The 23,573-nt window shown below is 41.1% G+C and overlaps 1 protein-coding gene across 3 annotated transcripts in view; it reads right to left on the bottom strand.

Annotated features, from left to right (window-relative positions):
• The window catches only part of kmt2bb (lysine (K)-specific methyltransferase 2Bb), a 58,624-nt gene that overhangs the window by 25,068 nt on the left and 9,983 nt on the right, over nucleotides 1-23,573 (bottom strand). For all 3 annotated transcript variants that reach the window (XM_031576841.2, XM_031576843.2, XM_031576842.2), the window contains exons 3-17: nucleotides 17,514-20,638; nucleotides 17,036-17,247; nucleotides 16,774-16,887; nucleotides 13,996-14,152; nucleotides 12,891-13,101; nucleotides 12,658-12,722; nucleotides 11,473-11,709; nucleotides 10,141-10,232; nucleotides 9,140-9,253; nucleotides 7,000-7,113; nucleotides 5,642-5,788; nucleotides 5,291-5,383; nucleotides 4,831-4,948; nucleotides 4,135-4,248; nucleotides 2,188-2,402 (exon numbers count right to left, since the gene is read on the bottom strand). In XM_031576841.2, the coding sequence (XP_031432701.1) occupies nucleotides 2,188-2,402; nucleotides 4,135-4,248; nucleotides 4,831-4,948; nucleotides 5,291-5,383; nucleotides 5,642-5,788; nucleotides 7,000-7,113; nucleotides 9,140-9,253; nucleotides 10,141-10,232; nucleotides 11,473-11,709; nucleotides 12,658-12,722; nucleotides 12,891-13,101; nucleotides 13,996-14,152; nucleotides 16,774-16,887; nucleotides 17,036-17,247; nucleotides 17,514-20,547 (5,037 nt within the window). In that variant the 5' untranslated portion in view covers nucleotides 20,548-20,638. The remainder of the gene's footprint in view (nucleotides 1-2,187; nucleotides 2,403-4,134; nucleotides 4,249-4,830; nucleotides 4,949-5,290; nucleotides 5,384-5,641; nucleotides 5,789-6,999; nucleotides 7,114-9,139; nucleotides 9,254-10,140; nucleotides 10,233-11,472; nucleotides 11,710-12,657; nucleotides 12,723-12,890; nucleotides 13,102-13,995; nucleotides 14,153-16,773; nucleotides 16,888-17,035; nucleotides 17,248-17,513; nucleotides 20,639-23,573) is intronic.

Below are 23,573 nucleotides of genomic sequence, written 5' to 3'. Positions count from 1 at the left end.
GCGTTGTGTTGTGTACAGGGGAAACGGAGGATTTCAGATACACTGATGTTCGGTTGCCATGGCACTGGGGCTAGCTTACGCTCGAGACGCTCCAACATCAAAATAAAGATGGAAGGTGAAATGAATATGCTGCTCTGTCTCTACAATTGACTTCAGTTAGAAGTAGCTATACTGAATAGATACGCGTTACTCGTACGCAGAGGGCGAGCATTGTACTTGGTGTGCTTGAACGATGGGGGGAAAAGGCAAAGAAGACGTTTTAAACACTACATGGAGCAGCGATTCTGGGTAAGACTGGCCGAACAGCTAGCTGGTGGGACAATTTTGTACACCAAATCGCTTTGCCTAAGGAGTGGAGAGAAAACTTCAGGTTGTCGAGAGGGAGCCTTTACAAATTGATTGCCATCTTAAGGGGCAGGAGTGGCGTAATTATGACAACAGTTGTCATTTCAACGTGGATGGCAAACATTCGGTAAACTATATGAAAACAGTAGTGTGGACAGCGAGTATGCATATTTGTATAAACCCGGGTTAGTGTGTACAGGGCATCAGTAACTCAAGTGGTAGTGGTGTCAGTGCATCACCAAAGAAGTTCTTTAGCCATGACAAATGTCAGAAATAATCAGCCAACTTCCACTTCCAATGTAGATTCTAGCCTCTCTTTTTGAAATGTAAAACAAGGTTTGACTTGCATGTGGATTAGAATATCAAAGTTTGGGAAATGTGGTAAATAATGGAATTGAAAACTGCTAGCTGATGCTGGTAGAAAACTTCATTGCAGAGGGCATTGTGGTAACCACCATTCGACTCTACATGGGAGTGGACTTGGAGGGTGAGCAAACAGTTTACTTTGTTGAGCTAACAATTCCGCTGAAGAAGTTTTCAGATTCAGCTGAAAGGGCTAGCCAGTGGCTTTTGGATGAGGCTTTCGTCGACCACTTGAGTAATAGGAAGGGAGGGATAGGTAGATAAGCACCACAAGACACCACTGCCAGCTAGAGGCATCGTGAGCGGAATTCAACGAAACAGGAAAGGCTTGCCAACCCTATGCATTCACATTTACCCACACACACACAAAAAAAACAAGCCAGTCATTTTAAAGCAATCTTCTAAGTGCTTGTCTGCAGTCAGATGAAGTGTCATGGCCCATAGTGTTTTTACACGGATATGGGTGCATTTTCTACACTATATATTGACATATATTCTTGTCTGATTCTATTCTGATTTAGGCCAACCTTAAATTACACGTAGTCTTTAGGGGTTTATATCATAATCCATGAAATGTTACTCAGTCTCCCTTGCTGATTTAACATCTCTTGTGTATAACTAAAAGAAATGACATTCCCTTGTGAAAAAGCTTCGTGTTGTGTTAGCATGGGGAGGCAGAATCAACGGTCCTGAACAAAGGTGTGCTCAAAGGCCATTATCCCTCCACTGTTACTGTGTAACATGAGGACAGAAATATATCATATGGCCACTTAACGGTCCACATGAATGACTAAACAATCTGTCAAGAGCTTATGAAATCACCTCAAGCGACCCAAACGTCATCACTATGACCAGTACATGTTTCTGTACAAATTCTAGCCAAAGCTTCTTTTCACACTTCAATTTCTAAGGGTTTTAAAAATGACATGCTGCATGCTACGCACATGTTATCATAGCTGAACCTGTGCACAATTGACTTTGGCACCACTGTTTCAAGTTGCTTTAATTTCCAAAACTATCACAGCTTGTCAGAATCCCCAAAGTACCTGAATCTAGCACTCAGCTCTAGATGGATAATGCACTAATGATTTAGAATGTGGGCTCTAAAAGTCCATACTAAGTATAGACTCAACTCTGATAACCAAGCTAACACATACTGGGCTAACGCATACTTATCTAAGGCATACTAATCTAACACATACTTATCTAAGGCATACTAATCTAATACTGATCTAAGGCATACTAATCTAACACATACTGATCTAAGGCATACTAATCTAACACATACTTATCTAACACATACTGGGCTAACACATACTAATCTAAGGCATACTAATCTAACACATACTAGGCTAACACATACTAATCTAACACATACTGATCTAAGGCATACTAATCTAACACATACTGATCTAAGGCATACTAATCTAACACATACTGATCTCTGAACACGTACAGAGTGCAGTTGAGTGTCCTTACCTGGCTGCATGTGACTAGGTGCTGACTGAGAGTGGAGCTCAGCAGACAGGCCAGAACCTTTTCCACTCCGGCGCGGAGCTCCAGCTGGAGCAGGTCCCTCCAGCCCACTCCCTCTCCCGTCAGCGACCCTTCCAGACAGGACTGATGAGTGGTGCACGGCTGACAGGAGTACACCACACTTTCTGGCAGATTGGAGAGGATCTCGTAAAGGTCATCTAAAAAGAGAAGAGCATTGCTGTAGCTCAACAGGTTGTTTTTAAATCCTTAAAATGAAATGATTTGATATCTTTCAAATGAAATGACCTGACATACATGCTAACACAATGAACATAAACAGCTCAAACACATTTATCTGCAACATGTAGCTGTTATAATGCATGCGAAGTTTAAATTACAGCACTGACAATACACACTGTAGGCAAGTATGCTTACAGATTGTGAAAACAAATCATTCCACTGCAACCAACCGTAATATCCATGAATGAAAAGTTAACTTACACATAACTCTTGAAAGACATAGTACCTGTACATAATACCCATTATCTTGTGATAACTAGCCAAGTACAGCTACAAGTTTGCCATATTTTTAACACGTTGTATTATGTGCGGCCATCGCATCAGTGAACAGGCACATTGCTTTCATTCCTTAAGCTGCTAACTAGCTTAATGCTAGTACTTGCTACCACTGGTGGCATTATAATAGCAAAAAGCAATCCATGGTACTTCTCAATAAACTTTCCATGTAGTTTTCAGCTATATATCCATTTCTGTCTACGCTACCTTGTGGTATAGAAGATATTTGATCTTATTTCATTAACTAAGGAGGCCTTTTTTTGGTTTGATATTTTTTAAGGGCCTACAGGAGAGAATCGACCTGGATCGAATCCTAAGGCCAGTGAAGATTCACACCATCTAGTGCTAATAACACAAAGGTTATGGATTCAGGATCCAGGTATCACACTTTCAGTACATTACAGATGTGTCTAGTGTGAACTATTAAGAGCACAGTGCAACAGCCAGTGACATATTGGTAAACATCAAAGATCATCTGACACGAGAGATGGAAATGGATGGAGATGAGAGTAAGAGATGGCAGGAAGTGGTCTAACCAAATAACGACAAACATAGATGCAGTTTCTGAGAAAAGAGGTCTTCCTACTACCTAAGGTGGTCTGCAGGCGTTTCTGAGAAATGATGCCCCATCAAGTCAATGAGCCTCTTCCGACCAACCGTTTCCCCGTAAATATGACTTGCGTTCACTGACTGTACCTATTGTACACATTGGAAGTCTGACAAATTGAGTATATTTAATACCGCCTTTATTTCTTGCTTTTGATTTTTTTTTAAAAAGCAATCTTTTGAGACGACTGTGTTTTGTCCGTATTGTTATTTGCAAAGTGATCAGACCGAATTAGTGTGACCAGACATCAACAACCTATATGCATGGGTTGCTGTGGTAACAATGTAGGCGTCGGTAACTCCAGTTGGTTCTTTCCAGCGCTGCCTGCCTGCACAGGAGTCTACCCCAGAGCACCAGCAGACCATGGATTTGGGCATCTGTCCACGGACTGCTGTTCACCATGTTGTCATGTCAACACATCTGTCCATGTTCACCATGTTGTCATGTCAACACATCTGTCCATGGACTGCTGTTCACCATGTTGTCATGTCAACACATCTGTCCATGGACTGCTGTTCACCATGTTGTCATGTCAACACTCCTCCAAGAACCCCCATAGTGCTCTCGAACAGTATAGAAAGAAATGAAGCGCTCTATATCAGTCCTTTGGCGTTCTGCTAATAGCAGCATGCATTTCAGCACTCTCGTTCGTCTAGATTTGACAAAGTGTCTTTTGCTTCAGAGAGAGTGACGCACCTGTAGAAATCCGCTTTCTAGGCATCCAAAAAAAATAATCAGATTTGGTGAAATAAGTCTTTAAGACTCACCTGTTAAGCCTTCACACTTGGCATGCACCCAGTGGTTGCAGGTAGCACACTGCATCATCTGGCTCTCGTAGTCATTGTCCTCATAGCACTTAAAGCAGATGGTGCAGTAGTTACCTAAGCCCACAGAAGGGTTGGAAAAAGACCGTTAGTAAGGGTGCTAGACTAAAGGTCATTCAACATCATTTAAAACTCGGAAATCTAAGAGCAAAGTTTAATGAGTTGTAAGAAGTTGATGAAAACTCATTCAAGACCAACTTAAGGAGCAAATTATTTTGTTTATGTTCTGGAACTACATTCCAAAAGGCTCTAATGTTAAGAATATGACCCTTTACACACACAGCTCAACCCGAGCTATGAAACTGGATATCAGAGGATCTAACATGAAGCAGCCATTCAGTTGAAATGGTAAATGTTTATATATATATATATATATGAATATAAATAATAATAATAATATATAATAATAATAATATATGAAATACTGCGATGCTGTTTTGTTTTGTCTTTTTTTTTTCTTTCTTGTTCCCTTAGGTATGTCTGTCATTTGTCATGTGAGGTGTCAATTGTTGTTGTAATATCATTTTATATCATATAACTTCTAAAATGTATTGTCTGTAAAGTGGTAAAAAAATCACAATAAATAAAGTGTTTAAAAAAAAAAAAAGAAATGGTAAATGTTGCAGATGATGATCTTACCCTGGGAGTTGAGTCTGGTGCAGTCGGGGCAGAGGCCCTTGTCATGGTTCCACTCGGTGTCCCAGCTCTTCCCCGGGGTCACGCCACAGCTCTTGCATCTGATGCAGCTCATGCATACCTGACCAACACACACGAGTAGAGCATCACCTAAGTGTTCTACTACCAATGATGTGTTGTTGAGAGGGACGCTGTATCCTCACAATTCATGCTGAATTATCCAGGATATTTTGAAATGGCATAACTCCATTAAAGATGAGCAAAAAGGATAGTGTGAACTATACTGCTCGATCATAACACCTTCGAGACAGATGAACCACTTTAAGGGGACATCAAAGTTATAGAAAAAAGGAAATAGCATTCACAAGCTAAGTCTCTGCTTCAACCAAGTGTACTTCTAGATGCTTCTAGTAGCCATTGTCTTCTGTATTCTGTAGTATACTGCAGTCAGCATCTGACTCACCCATGTCTTCTTGCGTTTGTTGGGTTTGGGGTAGTTCGGCCCTAAGCAGGAGGGGTGGTAGCTGTTCTGACACCGCTCACACTCCAGCAGAGGCTGTGAAACATTTACACTCATTCATCTCATTTAGCCTCAAGATTTCAGAGACTTTTATTTCAGCTTGGGCAAGGACTGACAGAACAGAGGGGGTAATTCAGTGTGAGTTTGACAAATGCTTTGGTAAGTCATAAAAACATTCTTGAAACCGATGAATTAACCCAGATGAAATATCCGACACTGCCACACTGAATTTAGAGAAATGAATAAATCTGGCACAGTTTTAAAAAAATGAATGTGCACACATTATGCTAGTACCTTTGAAAGTTTGCTTTTATGTCCACAAACATGGCAGGACCGACACCGGCGACAACACCAATTCTCTTTCTTCTCCTCCGACGGACGTTCCGTGGGATCGAGGCAGAAGCGATGGAATGGTTCGCAGCACGCTTGGCAGTACAGCATCTGCATACCAGTCAATCTTTAGTTTTACTGCATCGTTACACGGGTTTGAGTGACACATATTACAAATAGAGAAATGAAACTCATTTTGCATGTACAAACCAACAAGACCACTCCAGGAAATCTACATAGGGTGCGACCCACAGTATGCTTTTCTCACTTTTCAACATAGTTTTGTCCTAATGGCTTTACTTTACTATTCTACTGAAATGAATGTTTACTGACCACATTTCTCTCTTCATAGCGTGACCTTTAGAGCATTTGCGGGCACTCCCCCTTGTAATATTGACCTTACGGGCACACTGTATACCCACTCCCCCTTGTAATATTGACCTTACGGGCACACTGTATACCCACTCCCCCTTGTAATATTGACCTTACGGGCACACTGTATACCCACTCCCCCTTGTAATATTGACCTTACGGGCACACTGTATACCCACAAAGCTCTTCTACAACACTCAAATGCTCTCTTCCCATTTAATCCACTATTCATTTGGTCTGTATCATGTATATATCATCTTTATGTTTGAATGTATTGTGCACGTTTGCCACGTATGCTAGCCTGCTTATCCTGATACGTGTATGAATTCATCTGCCATGTTTCTGATTCTCTGGCCTCCCCCTCTCCTCTCCTCTCCTCTCCTTCCCTTCCCTTCCGTTAACTCAAGTGGATGAAACATCTTCAGCACCATCCCCGTCTATCACCTCTCGTGCTCAATGAGGCAGAAGAGACCCTGTGACACAGCTTAGTCTGTTTGACTAAACTAAACTATAACCCTAGTTTTAGAAAACTCCAAACGATGCTTTTTTTTGCCCTTTCCCCAAAACTCCAATATTGTTTATCCATCATAACATTAGCCTATTTAGTCTGCAAACCACATTCACCACAAAAGTAGAGGTGAGAAATGTGAGCAAGGCAACTTCAGAAGAACTAGACTTTATATTGCCCCCTTGAGGTTTCCGAAAGCTAAGTCTTCAAGACTAAATTAAACAGAATGCCAACCGAATGAATTGGAAAACATACATATTTGGCGTCTAATATTAATGCTGGCTAACTTTAATACATCAAAAATATACTGAGATGTCATATCTTTTATGACATTCCTAGTGAAAACTAATCAAGAAGAATGAGAACCAGGAATACTGATAGTACACGGGACCAAACTAATAAGTGTGCCATTTAGAGAAGAGAGTAAATCAAGAGCACTCACCTCATGCTGGCCTTGACTGGCACACAAGAGACACACGTGCTGTGGCACCAGAGACACCGAGGTCAGGATGCTCAGGCCTCCCATCTGCCACACATTGTCTACGGTGCAGTCCTCCTGGGAGGGGAGGCAACACAAACATGACTGTGTCATTCTCTTTCTACAGAAACTGAAATCACTACTGAAATCTCTACAGTTTCTTTGGCTTCACTGAGGTGAAGAGACACCGTCTACCCCTGTACGGGTTGGCAGACACTCATCACACCATTATGAGCGCGTCAGTGGTGAAAACAAGCAGTTTACTTCGACGCAGATGCTTGCATCATAAGATTAAATTGTAAAACCATTCTGCAGTTGTAGCGTTCTAAGTCAATACTGGACCGATTTTGATAGTTTTCGATCGATTCCCCCCCCCCCCCCAATATCTGGTTCTATGGTTACATATGATTAAAAGTTAGTCCAAACTGTATCAGTTAGTTGTATCTGGTAGTTGATGAGTGCTTCAGGCTTTAGAGAAAGCTGCTCTAATAAGGCCCATGCCGATCCATTACAGAGTACAGGGTACAGCTTCCTTGAATGAGCTCCGTTGTGGCAGACATGGGAGACTATACAAGTCTGTTAAACAGCTTAACCCACTCTCGTCCAAAGACTAGATTTAATATGATAAGTCTGTTATACAGCTTAACGCACTCTAAAGACTAGATTTAATATGATAAGCCTGTTATACAGCTTAACCCACTCTAGTCCAAAGACTAGATTTAATATGATAAGTCTGTTAAACAGCTTAACCCACTCCAAAGACTAGATTTAATATGATAAGTCTGTTAAACAGCTTAACCCACTCCAAAGACTAGATTTAATATGATAAGTCTGTTAAACAGCTTAACCCACTCCAAAGACTAGATTTAATATGATAAGTCTGTTAAACAGCTTAACGCACTCTAAAGACTAGATTTAATATGATAAGCCTGTTATACAGCTTAACCCACTCTAGTCCAAAGACTAGATTTAACATGATACGTCTGTTATACAGCTTAACGCACTCTAAAGACTAGATTTAACATGATACGTCTGTTATACAGCTTAACGCACTCTAATCCAAAGACTAGATTTAATATGATAAGTCTTCTATACAGTTTAACGCACTCTACTATTCCAAAGACTAGATTTAATATGATAAGTCTGTTAAACAGCTTACCCCACTCTCGTCCAAAGACTAGATTTAATATGATAAGTCTGTTATACAGCTTAACGCACTCCAAAGACTAGATTTAATATGATAAGGAAAAGGGCCACAGAATTTTTTGGGTTTGGTTTTTCAATTTTGGGTATTTTCCAAATATTTACACACCAAATATGTGTGCACTTTTAATCTTCTTTTGAGTTCATTGATTCCCAAATAAGTGTGTACTTTTAATCTTCTTTTGAGTTCATTGATTCCCAAATAAGTGTGTACTTTTAATCATCTTCTGAGTTCATTGATACCCAAATAAGTGTGCACTTTTAATCATCTTCTGAGTTTATTGATACCCATTATTTGATTGTGCGCCAATTCTGAGACATGGCTGTTCTCTTATCATACTGTATTTAGTCTTTGGTCACATGTGACTACGGATATTTAGAGAAATGGTACAAAATAGCTTAAAACAAGTAGTTAGCAGCATGAAGATAGTTTACCAACAATACCAACATTAACTGTTATTAACTAATGTTAGGCATAAGATAAAATTTACATTTTTTATGGAGACTTTTCCATTGTTTTCAATAGGAGTGTAGTTCCTTTCCAATTCAATGCATGTTTCAAGGGTGCTGTAAGGCTAGATGAACCAACATCATCAAACATGCATGGATCTGAATGTTGACTAAATTCCCATTGAATACGATGGAAAAGTCTCCATAAACAAGTATACATATTTGATATTAAGCCAAACAACAGACAACTCTATGTAAATATGAGCACTGCGCATATATCTTCATGCCAACTACTACTTTTAAGCCATTTAAGCCAGATTTCTTTAGAAACGCAGTAGACCCATGTGACCAAACACCAAATGAAGTATGCTAAGATGAACTCTTCTTTTTAATGGGTTAATGTGTGGCATGAACAAAACAGAACATTACTGAACTGACTGTAGCATATTACCTTGAAGTCGACTCTGATCTTGTGCGTGGGTTCCGAGGAGGGCTCCCTCTCGAACTGATTAAAGCCGTTGGCGAGAGCCGCCAGGACACTGGGGGGGGTCTGCTCCAGAGGGCTCTGCAGAGGAGGGAACATCAAACCACACAAGAGTCTCACACCATTCCAGCAATAATGGCTCGTCCAACAGAACAAGACGCCACGTGCTGCATACATTGCAAGAAAAGTGTGTTTTCACTGCATGATAGAAGTGAGAAATCAGTGATCACTGTATTCATGACAGTTGGTTCAGGGTCTGAAAGGTTCTCTGTGCCACCCCAGTACAGAGAACGTTTCAGACCCTGAACCAACTGTCATGAATTCCGATCACCGGTATCCTCTCTATAACTCCCAGGACATATGCCTGATTTCAGATATGCAGGGAAAACGATTCATTGTAGATTCAAAATGTACCGTTTGAAAATCACATGAAACTGTATGAAAAATGGCAAAGCCAAATGTGCAAATGTGTGTAAGCCCTTATTCCTTTTCTTCTATTGTATATAAACCCCCCAGCCAGAGAGATTGTCACAATCAGATTATCAGGGTTTCTGAGGGCCTCTGGTATAAGGATATATATATTTTTTATTAAATATCAGATTGGTAATGTTGTTGACACTATAATTACGCAGATTATGTCTCTACAATCTTTTATTATGCCTAGCAAACTGGAAAAACAAAATCAAAATACAAAAAAAAAAACATTTTGGACCAGGGAGATTTCATCCACCCGTGAACATTCTCACTCCAGCTATGTTCAGACCGCAGGCAGGCAAGTCAGATTCGTTTCTCAAATCAGATCTTTTGAGTGATACCATGGGCTTCGTCCAGACATCCCCGACCTATCTGCTACAAACCAGTCAAGGCGTACAAATATGGGCTCTTCCATTTGACTTGCATACGACTCTGAAAGCATCCGACTCAGAGTAGAAAACATCATTTAGAGTGAGCCTGGCCACCCCCATTACCTTCTCGATCTTACGCCGTCCAGACGATCCTCTATGAAAGATGGGCTTGCGATGTCGTGCATCCTCCTGCAAACAAGCCCCCAAGAATTCGTCTGGAAAAAATAAAAAAAAGACAACAAAATATATTTATTTGAAATGACAAAAAGATCTTGTGTCTAAGCTGTTTATCTGCAGTCTGATGTTATGTCTCTAATGTGGTCAGTTTGGGCATTTGCAAGGACCTGCGTTTGTGAAACACTGGGTGCAGCTACTCAATATTACTTTTATTGATCATGGAATCAATATCCATACTAACAGTTCAAAATCTAATTTTAAAAAAGATTGCATAAAACTGGGTTTACAGCTTTTTCATACTGGCAGCATTAATTACAATGTACAGTTAAATGCTTTGACACTGAATGCTAAAACTAGAGAAACTCTTGTTGTGTTTGCCATTTGTCAGTGATGGATACAGACTAGCTGATGTCTGAGGGGACATCCCAGTGAAAGCCTTCATGACAGCATAGCCTACCTGAAGCGTTCACAACATCCTTTGGTCAAACAAATGCCGCTAAAGCACAACAACACATTCTCTTGAATTCAACAAGGCTCTTAGGCTAGAACAGCTAGGAGCCTAGAGGGAGACTATGAAATACATTGGCAACAGTAGACATAGTACAGACTAGCTAATATCATGCTAGTTAACTAGCCTACTGCTCGTCTCACTTGGAAAACCTTAACGGGAAACATACAGGGAGGGCACCTTGGTAACCAGAAGTTGGAATGGCCTCTAGCGACCAACTACAAACACATATTGCACAGGATGCACCCAACACTTCTATAGTCTTCACTTACAACTTCACCAAAATACGTCCCGCAGTAGGCTTGAGCAGCGACCATTTACGTCAACACTCCAGTTTACAAATCTGTGCACGCTGGTAAAACATCTATATGATTGTGTGCACGATGGTAAAACATCTATATGATCCTGTGCACGATGGTAAAACATCTATATGATCCTGTGCACGATGGTAAAACATCTATATGATCCTGTGCACGATGGTAAAACATCTATATGATTCTGGGCCACAAACATATGCAATCCTAGTTTCATGCAGAGTTGCAATTTTGCTCCTGCTTTTTTTTTCTTGCGTGCTTTTCTAGGTAAGTGTTCCTAGGGCAAGAGTAAAGCATAGATATATTTAGTATAGATTCATTAAGCTGCAATCAATGACAAAGGGCCATGTTGGTAGCTTAAGTGCTGTACTGTACACAGTTGCCTTCTTTAAGAATTTCACGTACTTGAGCTCTTGAAATCTTAATGAAATAGGAACAGGAAGTGTTCAAATGTACCGGTGTTGCGGGCGGCAAGGGCCTTGCGTTTAGCTGGTGTGGACTGGGAGCTTGTGAGGATGTCCAGATCAGAGTCATAATCAAGCAGGTCACAGTAGGATCGTGGCCTCACACAACGTCTGGGCAGTTTACGCACGGATGGGCTGTCTCCAACCTCCGCCATGCCATCTGGACCATCTCCCTCTTCAGTGCTGGACTGGCCACCACTCTGACTCACACGTTTGCGCTTTAAGTAGCCTAAACAGAATAGGCAGAGATGACAAACATTACACAACTGAAGTGGGGTAGCTGAGACATCGCTGGAAACACTAATTACTCCAAGCATAAGGTGCACTTCTAGGTGTCGCCAAATGACCGAAACCTTTACAAATGTGCGCAGACCAGACATGGAGTTGGCGAGGAGGAACACACACACACTCACGTTCATGTCAGTCTTGACACATCCCATTTTACACACACACACACACTCACACTCATGTCAGTCTTGACACATCCCATTTTACACACACACACACACACACGTTCATTTCAGTCTCGACACATCCCATTTTACACACACACACACACACACACACACACACACACACACACACACACGTTTATTTCAAAGAAGGTTTTTGTGCCTGAGCCCCCAAGGTAGTGACTGACCGCCATGTTTCAGCCGTCCTATTGAAAGCGTCAATCTAACGTTTGACAACCAGGATTTGTCACGACAATTACGGTATGAAATGGTATCCGTGAGTGGAGTAATGGCCTTTGCACACTGAATATGCGAAGAGAACTGCTTAAACCACTGATCAGGTAAAGGGCTTTCACCCGTGTGTCACATAAAGAAATGAAGTCATTGCCAGGCACATAGAACTGCTAACTGTGACTGCATAACTGACATTTTATTTATTTTACATAGGTTTTAAGTGAGAAATAGATTTATTGGATAATTGAGAATAAGGTTTCAAAGGTTGATGTCAATGCTATTCTTTGTTTACATAAGCATTTCTGTTTTTTGCATTTAAGGTCACGCAATGGCTGTAATGGAGATTAAAGGGGTAAACTGCCACTCATCTACCTCGGGGGATGTGTACGCTTTCTGCCTGGATTCGAGATGCTATGCTCTTTGATCAAAGGAAAGCATACATTTGTTCATCTGCATCACTAACAAAAAGTATGTAATAAAACCAGACGTACCTTTATGTAACTTTCCTGAGAGACGCAACGCCTTCCTTTCTTCTATCTGGTCACACCTCTTCATTCTTTCAGCATAGGAAATAATTTATGCTTTAAATATATTTTAAGAGAGCTACAAAACATTGAGAATCAAACTCAAACTTGACAGTTACATGACAAAGGAAGCAGTAACTTGCTAAACAAATGTTTAAATTTGTTAAATAATGAGACTGGTAGCTAGCTCAAACACTTACACACAGCACTGCCGTTTAGTGTTGGGCCCACCAAATTTCGGTTTATCGAGGCAGTTCATGCACCTCCCACAGTCCTCTACGTGTGCGCAGCCTTTGCACTCGCCACATCTCCGGGATCGGAGCCCAAAGCAGTTCCGCGAGGGGCGGCGGAGTTTGAGGGGCTTCTGTTCAGGTAGATCTGGGCTCTCGGGATCCCAAACTGATCCAACACCTACAATATTTAAAGACAAATTGAATTCAAGACAGAAAAAAAAAACACATTAGAATGTCAAATAGGTTCATGGGATCTATTGTGAATCCTTTCCTGTAATCAGAATGTCCTGTATAGCAGTGGTTCTCAGACAAGCCCTGGCCATTCAAGTAAAGCGTGAATTGCTTATGAGCTCATCAATGGATCCGTTTACAAAAGAAACCAATACCACAGTGCAGTATACCACGGATCACAGTCGCATCACCAAATTACAGACACAAGTATATCATTTGGCCAATAATAATTAAAAAATATATAATTTGAAATCCCAAGAACTCACTCTTCCCCAAGTTCAACAAACGTTTCCCACTTCAGAAAGTATGATTTATGAATTTCCAGTTGCATACATTTCAATGTGTTTCAATCCACTCACTATCTTACTGAAGCAGAACATTCTAAAATGGTCAGATTTCCGCATAACTGTTTGTGAGCTTAGCACTATTTTCAAAACATAGCTTTCTAGTTATTGGTTAATGAGCAGATATGCTTAGAGGGGATCTAATGTCATTATAAAAGCTCAAAAACATGGTAACATTCTCTGTACTGAAAAATGAAATTGTGGTGAACAAATTTAAAATCAAGATTTCTCCCTTCCAAAGACAGCACTAAACAGTGGAAGGGGGTGAAACATTAAACATCGAAACACACTTTAGACTTTTGTGCCACTGAACATTCCTCCTGATGATTTAAAAAAGGTAAGAAAACCAACCGATACAAATGGAATGATTCATTTTTTTTCTTGGACTTATGCAAAAATCTGAAGATGCCATTTCTTTTTTACATTCAGCAAAAGGAAGAATGAACTTAGCGAAAGGAAGAATGGACCATCATTTCACCATCACCATTGCAGTTTACCTTGTGCCAGGAGGGAGGGGGAGATGCCCGAACGCTCATGCAGGGGCAGCGCACTCAGCCGAGGGATGTCATCAGGCACCATGGCACGTGGTTGTCCCAGAGCGACAGCAGCCGCTCGACACACGTGCTTAATTCGAGGTCCAGCTCTATTAACGTCCTAACAATGAGGGGGAGAGGACAACACCAGTTAAGGATGTGTCTAGTCCCTTTGCATTCAGTTCAATGAGGGGGAGAGGACAACACCAGTTAAGGATGTGTCTAGTCCCTTTGCATTCAGTTCAATGAGGTGGACAGGACACCACCAGTTAAGGATGTGTCTAGTCCCTTTGCATTCAGTTCAATGAGGGCGAGAGGACACCACCAGTTAAGGATGTGTCTAGTCCCTTTGCATTCAGTTCAATGAGGGCGAGAGGACACCACCAGTTAAGGATGTGTCTAGTCCCTTTGCATTCAGTTCAATGAGGGCGAGAGGACACCACCAGTTAAGGATGTGTCTAGTCCCTTTGCATTCAGTTCAATGAGGGCGAGAGGACACCACCAGTTAAGGATGTGTCTAGTCCCTTTGCATTCAGTTCAATCAGCAGCAACTAGAGTGTGCAGGCAGGGGTATATCACTTCAACACCATTTTGAAGAAATCTGGGACAACATTAAGAGTGCCTAAAAGAAAATCTATTCACCGTTTACTATATTGAAAACATTACATCAACACAAATATTTGAGGTAAATGTAATGTTTTTTCAAATCTGAGTAGTATGACTTCAAGCTTGTGTACACTGTGAATCACCAACAGTTTTGGGCACTGAAGACCCCAGTTTAAGATTATGAAGTGGAATTGTCCATAATGAGTCGATCATTCAGGTCCGGCTGTGAAATTATAGACGGCCTTCATTGCCGCATGACACGCTTCATAATGTGCCACACATTCTCAATCAGAAAGAAAATCCATACAGCAGGCATGGCCTGCACTTCTAATTTTGGATATTAGGGCTGAACGATTAATTGCATCTGCGATTTAATCGCGATATGATAGAACGCGATTTTCTAACCGCAAGGTTCGCGATTAAAAACGTGGTCTAAAAAAAAAATCTTTTTTTCTTAAGATGGTACATTTTGCACACAGTGTTTAAAAAGTGCATGCTTGTGTTTGTTCTTACAATGACTTTGTTTAAATTACTTAAATGCACAGTGACAAAGCCACCGATTTGTTGTTCTTTATTCTGTAATGAGCCGTTAAATAAAAATGTAAAATGTGGGAAATAATATTTTACACTAAATGTATCTAATATTGTGTTGGTCTTATTTAAATCATTCATTACGATTTGTTGGGGAAATGTTTTGGATAAAATAAAAAAAATCGCATATTAAATCGCAATCGCAATATTTGGGGGAAAAATCGCAATTAGATTATTTCCCCAAATCGTTCAGCCCTACTGGATATGTAGCGACGCACTTCTAATCTGGATATGTAGCGACGCACTTCTAATCTGGATATGTAGCCATGCACTTCTAATCTGGATATGTAGCCACGCACTTCTAATCTGGATATGTAGCGACGCACTTCTAATCTGGATATGTAGCCATGCACTTCTAATCTGGATATGTAGCCATGCCCTTCTAATCTGGATATGTAGCCACGCACTTCTAATCTGGATATGTAGCCACGCACTTCTAATCTGGGCACAATGCTCCTGAGTGGCAAGAACTTCCAGCAGCTGTGGGATGATCACGATAACGTGTGGAGGTGTTTTGGATCCAATAACCAGGATCATTTCTAGTTTTGGAGTGTCCTGGCAGCAATATATTTTCAACACTGAAAAAGGTTAACCGTGTTGGTAACAATGTTTTAGCTAAAGCTATGAAACAAATTGCCTATAGATTGGTAGGCTAAATTACCAGTCTAGCAGAAAATTGTAGCATTGTTTATCCTTGTTTTCTGCCGTCGCTTGTCCCGATTTCATTTTGCTTATCCATGTTTCCTTGTGCTAAAGAATGAATATAATCCTCCATTTGTCAAAATGTGGGTTCTCAAACTTCTCAACATAATATGGTTAGCCAGCAACAGCAGTAGCACTGCCTACTGTTCTTTCTTCTTCTTCAACTTCTAACTGGTAGCAGCACCAAATTCAAGCTGTCGCTACAACGTAAAAAGGCCTTCTCGAGAGCCAGTGTTGTGGCTTGGCCCTTCTGGGCCACTGTAGAAACATGGTGGGCTCCATGGAAGACGACCCACGCGCGCGGTACCACTCCCTATGCAGATATGAAGACCTCATTCTAAGCGAAAACGCCATTCATAGTTACAGGTGATTATAAAATTATGAAACATAATTATGTATACTGTATATTCCATTTCTGCACATATCTTTTCCTAAGCCCTACATTTAAGCTATTGAATCACGCTCACCCTCAGGCAGGCAAAGGGAGAGAGTTGTCCGGAGACTTGATAAAGAAAATAAGCTTTCGCCTCAAGCGTTTTTCTGCTAATATAAGTCAAAGAAACTGGCAAAACAAATGCTTCAGAATTGGCTATATAAAACAGCAAACTGCAATGCGTGTTTCATGTCACACAGTAAGGCTGGACCCTAACCCCTTGCAGAAGAAGAAGAAGAAGAAGAAGAAGAAGAAGAAGAAGAAGAAGAAGAAGAAGAAGAAGAAGAAGAAGAAGAAGAAGAAGAAGAAGAAGAAGAAGAAGAAGAAGAAGAAGAAGAAGAAGAAGAAGCATGGCTGTGGCCCAAGCAGGAGCACAAGAACATGTGTTCAGGCTTCAGTATTGGTTGTACCTGGTCTAGTGGACAATCCCCCTTTTCTAACTTGGAAAGCTTCTTATGTTTTCCTCTTCGTCGCTTAACTACTCCGACACCAGCTTCCTGTGATGCAAATGAACCTGTGACAAGCTGGGCACAATAATCACAGGATAAGAAAAAGTTAGTAGGGACTGGCAAAGTTAATACTACCAGTAAATACTACCAGTTTCTGACAACAGTTCCACTGCTTCACAAAGACCAAAGAAAAAAAGAATAGTCTTGCAAGAGTCATACATACCCCAACAGACTTTAACTGTTTCTGCTGATCGATCTTGATTAGTTGAACTTTGGCTTTCTTGAGAAGGTTGAACATCCTTTTGTTTGCGCCTGTGAGGCGAACACGCTGTGATGCACCCTTCTCTTCGGCATTCAAAAGCTTTTTGCCAAGCCTATGTTCAAAGTCATCATCCTGTGAAACTTTGCTGACTTCAGAGACCACAGGGCCTTCGTCTGAAATATCGACATAAATAAATAAATAAATAAATAAATAAATAAATAAATAAAAGCAGACATTCATTTCGGCAGTTTACTATACTAAGTATGAGTCATTCAACATCAATGTTTATAACAAATTATTTACTGGTACTAAGAATGTTGTAACCAATACTGCTTATCAATGTAAAGATGGCAAACTGCCATGTAAAATATCATATTTAATGATGCATAATTCACAAGAGCAGTTGCAGAAATGATTGTAACAGTAATGATTTACTGACCCAGTACATTGTCTGGAAGGGAATTCATCTCAAAGAAGTCATGTGCACCATACTGCATCGCCAAGAGTTTGGAGCTAAGAGCACGCACACTAACAGAGACCTTTCGTACAACTCCAGGAGAATCCAGGTCTTCTATCTTCAGCTTTGATTTATCACCCTTGGGAGGGGAGTGATCTGGACCCGTTACGTCCTCTTGTTTGATCTTGTCTAAATCACAAGGCAACAACAGGGGGGTCTTTCCAACCACATTGGGTGCCATCTTTTTCCTCTTCCGACATGCTAGTCCCTGGTTTAGTTTCTTCAGCTTCTTGGGCTTCTTCAGGTTTGACATTTTCTTGTTGAACTTTCGAGATCTTTTCTTTTTTCCCTCAGTGGTGGAGAGCGGTAAAGTGGATGGATCAGAATCCATCAGAGTTTGGAACTCTTTGGTACCCAGAAACCTTTCATAATCATATTCATCGTTTGTGTCCAATGTGTACACTTCTTCTCCCACTGGTCCCAGTGCGTGCCACTTGAAACTGGGGTCTCTCAAGAGGGATCTCCTTTTTCCAGCAATCTTCGGAGATTGTAGATGTGTTCTGCTGTCCACATCCACATCCTCCTTTTGACTCAGTGGCGGAGTTGAGGCCACATCCAGATTTAACTGAGATTCTGTTGACACATCATCCTCATCCTCCTCCTCCTCCTCCTCCTCCTCCTCCTCCTTCACACAAAACACAGACTTGGCCTCTATGTCAGATAAATCAAGGCTGATCTTCTGCAACTTTGATTGCACATTAAATTGGTGTGCCTTCTTTGGGGAGTTTCTACGTGGAAGAACAGACATACCAGTGTCATCCATAAATCTCTTCGGAGTCTTAATCACTCGAGAGGATCGAGCGGTAACAACTGGCATAATGAAATGCTTTATATTTTTGATACACTTTGATTTGCCACGCTGACTTGCCGTAGAATCAGACATAGTTTCATCACCAGCACCACTCTTCCCTTCTCCACCGAAGACCTTGTCCCTTTGTTTAGATGTATTATCCATGTTGGCTTTGTACCTCTGGGTTTCCAAGTAATGAAGTCCTGTGTGTACTTGTCTTTTCCTATATTTGGTGTTGAGAACACCGATTCGTTTACTGACAGGGCTAGACGAGGTTAGTGCGGAGCAACTATCGTTACCCTTTGGTAATTTCCCTTGCTTTTGCATCTTCATCCTTCGTCCAATCAAAACCCTGCGTCTTCTCTTTCCATGTCTGAGTGGCAACTTCACGATACGTGTTTGCGTTTTGAGATCTTCACTGCCTGAGGGCTCCAACACCAACACATCTCTTTCTTGGAAGGATTGTTTTTCGCTTTCATCTTTAATTTCTGTTTGAACATCTGGGAAAGTAGATGATTTACATGGGACTGACTCTGGTAAAAGAGGTTCAGGCATTTCTGCATTCTGAATACCTGTTATATCAGTCAATTGGGGCCTCTTCACACCTGGCCTTGATTTTTGTCCTGAAAATCCACCATGGCTACTATTCTGTTCTGGGGTTGTTGGTGTCAAGGGATCCAAATCAGATTCCGCAGCAAAAGATGATTTGTCCTGCTGCTCTGAGCTCTTTTTGGGCTTGCGTTTGTAGGTTGTCCATGGTTTATGCCTCGAGCGTTTTTTTCTTATGGTACTGACAGCTGAGCTCTGTCTAACTTGTGGAATTGGAGAAGAGCTTTCAATCAACTCTGCTGTTTCTGAAAAATCTTTCGTAAACACCTCTCCCTCCCTCTGAGTCTGAGAGACTTGATTCATTAAAAACGACTGCTTTGAGCTGCCAAGTTTTCTTGGTGTGGAAACAACCTTAATCTGAAGGGGAGGGACTACCTCATTACTATGCGACTCATCGCATTCTGCCTGAGTGGTTTCCTCTGGAGTGGTTTCCTGTGGAGAAGAAGGCTCTTGAGTTTCCAGCTCATGAGACAGGGTGCCAACCTCTGCACTTTGTGTAGATGACTCATCTTGATCCTCGTGTTTGACCAGAGGATTTTCAATGGTAGCTTCCACTTCATCTGAGGGAGGTTCACTCAGAGGAACAAGTGCTTCATCTGGAGGAGAACTGTGCATTTGAAGAGAATCTATGCTAGAATTGCCTTTGCTTGAATTTTCTAGCTCTTGCATCTGACCGCCCTTACTTTTGCCTTGGACCAATGTCAGGGTCCATACAAACTTATTACGCTTTCTTTTTGATGAAGATTTGGTATTTCTGACCCTCGTCAGCTTTAAACCAGGGATTCCCATGTCTATGCCAGTTTTAAAATGTCCCATCTCGGAGTCCACGGATGGAGGCGCATCTCCTGCAACAGGGATTACAGTATTGATTCTTCGAGCTTCTTTGTGGTTTTTCTTTTTCCGTTTATTCTTTTTCTTTTTGGACACTGGCTTGAAATCATCGAAAGACGAGGCCTCAAATAAAGATTCTGCCAAGCCTTTTATACTTTGATCTTGCTTTTTCGTTGATCCTCCATCATCATTAGGGTGCAAAGTAGTGGTTCTGTGGCAGGTCCTGATGAGCAATTTGTCATCATCAGTTCTTTCTTCAAGTTTCTCAACGTTCTCGGCCACTTTCTCAATGGTCAGTGCAGAATCTGGCTTGCGTGCAACGTTTCGATACTTAGCATCTGATTTTTGGTCCTGACGTTGAACTTCGGACTTCTCAGGAACATTGGAATCTGCTGCTTTGTTTGCGGAGCGGCCACGGCGCTTCGTTATTAAAGGCTGATCCTTATCTCCCTCTCCACAGCCAAGTGCTTCTCCAATAACTTCTTTTCCTCTTTTTAATTTCACATGGACACGAGATATTTGGGCGCCTTGTATTTTCCTGGCTTTTGATGCGAATTTGAGTCCTTTCATTTTCTGCACTGCTTTTGGAGGAGCACTATCTTCCTTCTTCAGTGTTGCTTTAGTTGTCAACTTAATTGTGATCCTTGGAGATGGCACTTCCTGTTTCGGAGAGGCCCTTTTCCTTGTTTTTTTAGAAGCCTCTTCTGTGTGAGAGCTATCTTCCATAAATATATCATTTGAAGGATTGGATCGACGTGAGGAAATCGCATGTGGGGGTTTCTTCAACCTTTTTTTGAAGGCTTTGTTGCAACATTTCCTGTATAGAGAAGGAAAAAGACACAATCAGAGAACCATTGCAAATATTTCACCAAACAAGTATCCTATAAAAAAAAAGAGAGAATAAGGGATTCTGGGGGGGGGGGGAGAGCTGATGAAAAGCACTCATCTCCCCTGCTAATGAATTTTGAAGTGACTTAAATTGGCATGAAAACAATGTGCATTACAGTATCGTCGTTACAAACACAGTGAAGTTAAGAATTACTGTGTGTACAGAAAAGGCACATACATATCCACTGACATAAATGACAAACAAGAGGGTAAGGGGAGAGAGTATATGATGGTTCAACAAATGGGCACCAACATGTTGTCCTACAGAGACTACAATGTTTCCAGGCAGTGCACAGACACACACACGGCGCACAGACACACACACACACACACACACACACACACAGGCATGCTAAATATACTCTCAGAGGTAGGACTTGTTGCACAACTGCACATGTACTTTGAGTGCAGATAAAGAAACTTTGCTATGTTGTCATGTAACCACAATAGCCAGAGCAATAGCCAGAACCAGCCAGAGAGGATTTCATCTACAGAAATGCATCAGTTCCATATATATGCTATAGAAACGCTTGCTTCGCTTTGAGTGGGGAAAGTGTCATGGCGTGTGGAAAATAGCGTAACAAACTGGACTAGCAAGCTAATTAGCAAGCTAGCCAGCTAATAGGCTATCTAGTCACTTTATTTATATCAGAACTGTCATTCTGTTAAAGTAAGCACAGGATTAAATATATAACATACCAGGAACAACAACAAGCCCTTACAAGGCCCTCCAAACTATTTATTGGTTTATTGGCATGAGGTAAAATGGAAGTTGACATGTCGATAAGAAATAACACTCACTATATACAGAAGTCTTTGCCGTATTTTTTTTTACAGTAGAACTAATGCCGCCAGATTCGTGTGCATACAAACACGTCTTCTTATGGTGATAAACATGGCATATGGATGAAGAAAACCCTAGATGAGCTCAATAAATGGATTGTGTTCCAGTAGCATTGAAATGAACTGAGGTTGACCAGCCCACAGTACAGAATGAGGGCAAAGACATTGCATCGTGGTCTGTGGGCTCCAATGATTCAAAGCACTGTGGGAAATGCAGTTCATGCAGTTGACCCTGATACAAAGAACGAAGCTGATAGTAAACAGCTCTCTCAGCCACATGAAAATCGGGTGTAAAGCACCCTCAGCCATTCCAACAGGTTGTTGGATATGAAAGGATGGGCCAATCTCCTCACAGAGCAGCCCCTCCCTCCCGGATTTTGTGATTTTTTTTGTGATAAAAAAGATGGTGGTGATTTCTAAACATTTATGAGAAATGTCACGATTTTTGTTTCTCTTTAAACCCTACTTTAAGTCCACATAAACAGGAAAACAAATGAATGAGATACACAAATCACATGCTGAGAGTTTATTTATGAATATCTTTGCTGTTTTTTGTAATAGTATTAATAGTATAGTCAATTTAATTCTGCATTTAATGCAATGGCAACATAAGTACCCTTGCAACCGTATTTCTGAGAACTTTCACAACCGTACTTATATGGTCATTTTATCCATTCTATCCAAATACAATGCCATGCCCTGGTTGAAACCTTTCAACTCTCTTCCAAGTTCAAGTTCTTGTTAGTATTCAGAACAGTAACCCTGTACTGAAAACGGAGCAGAAAACATGATTATTCAAAATTTGTTAACCATTCCTGGCCTTACATTGCTGATATTCTACGCACTCAAATTACCCAATATATGCGAATAAATGTAGTAATTTATATTGAAATACCATCATGTACGACAAACAGCTGAATAAACAACTGGCTCCAACAAAATGCCTTAATATCAGGCTTGCACCCTATTTTTTATTCCACAATTGAATACAAGACAGAATAACACAACGCGTAAGTAGTTAATTTAACTTTTAATGAGATAACCGTTTAAAGATCTAGCTGTCTAATACCTGCATACTTTACCACGGTAATCAATCCATCACACACACCTGACACAAAACGAAAGGGACTTGAAGCAGTGGTTGAGACAACCCTTATACCTTAACCTTATACCAGAATCAGGATGGGCGAAAAATGCTCTAAATTGCTGATTTCGTGTTGAATTTGCAAAGGTCAGGAAAACTAAACTGGAGGGACTGACAGATCAGGCACCAGACAATACATAAAGAACAACCCAACCAATGGGGACTCAAAACAGTTATGGCTGACAGCAGTTACAGTTGTGACTTCAGCTGGACATGAGCCCACTGCAAATGGTCTAGGACAGGGGTTTTCAACCAGGGGTCCGTGGCCCCCTGTTGGTCCGCGAAGGCATTGCAGGGGGTCCGCGACATGAGCCTATGTTGATCAGTTCACCATAGACTTTTTTTATTTTTATAAATATACCTGGGCCCGTCGACATATTTATGTCTGAATAGCCAAGTCGCATTGTCCAAAATACTGATGTAGACCCATATTCAGCGAAGAAATTACACTGACAAGTATTATAGGCAGAATATGTGTGCGGGGGGAAGGGGGCGTGGCAGCGGCGGCGGTTACAAACATGAAAAAGAAGGGTACGGGACTGTAAAATATTTTGGGAATCACTAGCACATCAGTGGGCCGCGGATTACTTTCTGGTCAGAATGGTGGTCCCTGGGACAAAACCAGTTGAAAACCCCTGGTCTATGACATGATTATGCAGCTAGTGACTCCACTGTTAAATCAAACGCAACCACTTGTACTTTGATCATTTTCATACTCCCGTCAAACTCAAGGATGTATTCAACCTTGGAACATCATCTACAAGGATTACAGGAGAGACAGAGAGTGCCTTACACAGCAGTGGAAAGATAAGCAACCAGTAACTGTTATCTTCCACTGAGAACGCCAATGACTGCCATAGTAGAAAGGAAAGAGAAA

This window comes from Clupea harengus, chromosome 11, assembly GCF_900700415.2.
Source record: "Clupea harengus chromosome 11, Ch_v2.0.2, whole genome shotgun sequence".
NCBI classification, from domain to species: domain Eukaryota; kingdom Metazoa; phylum Chordata; class Actinopteri; order Clupeiformes; family Clupeidae; genus Clupea; species Clupea harengus.
The sequence above is the reverse complement of the archived record's forward strand: the minus strand, read 5'-3'. Positions and strand labels throughout refer to the sequence as shown.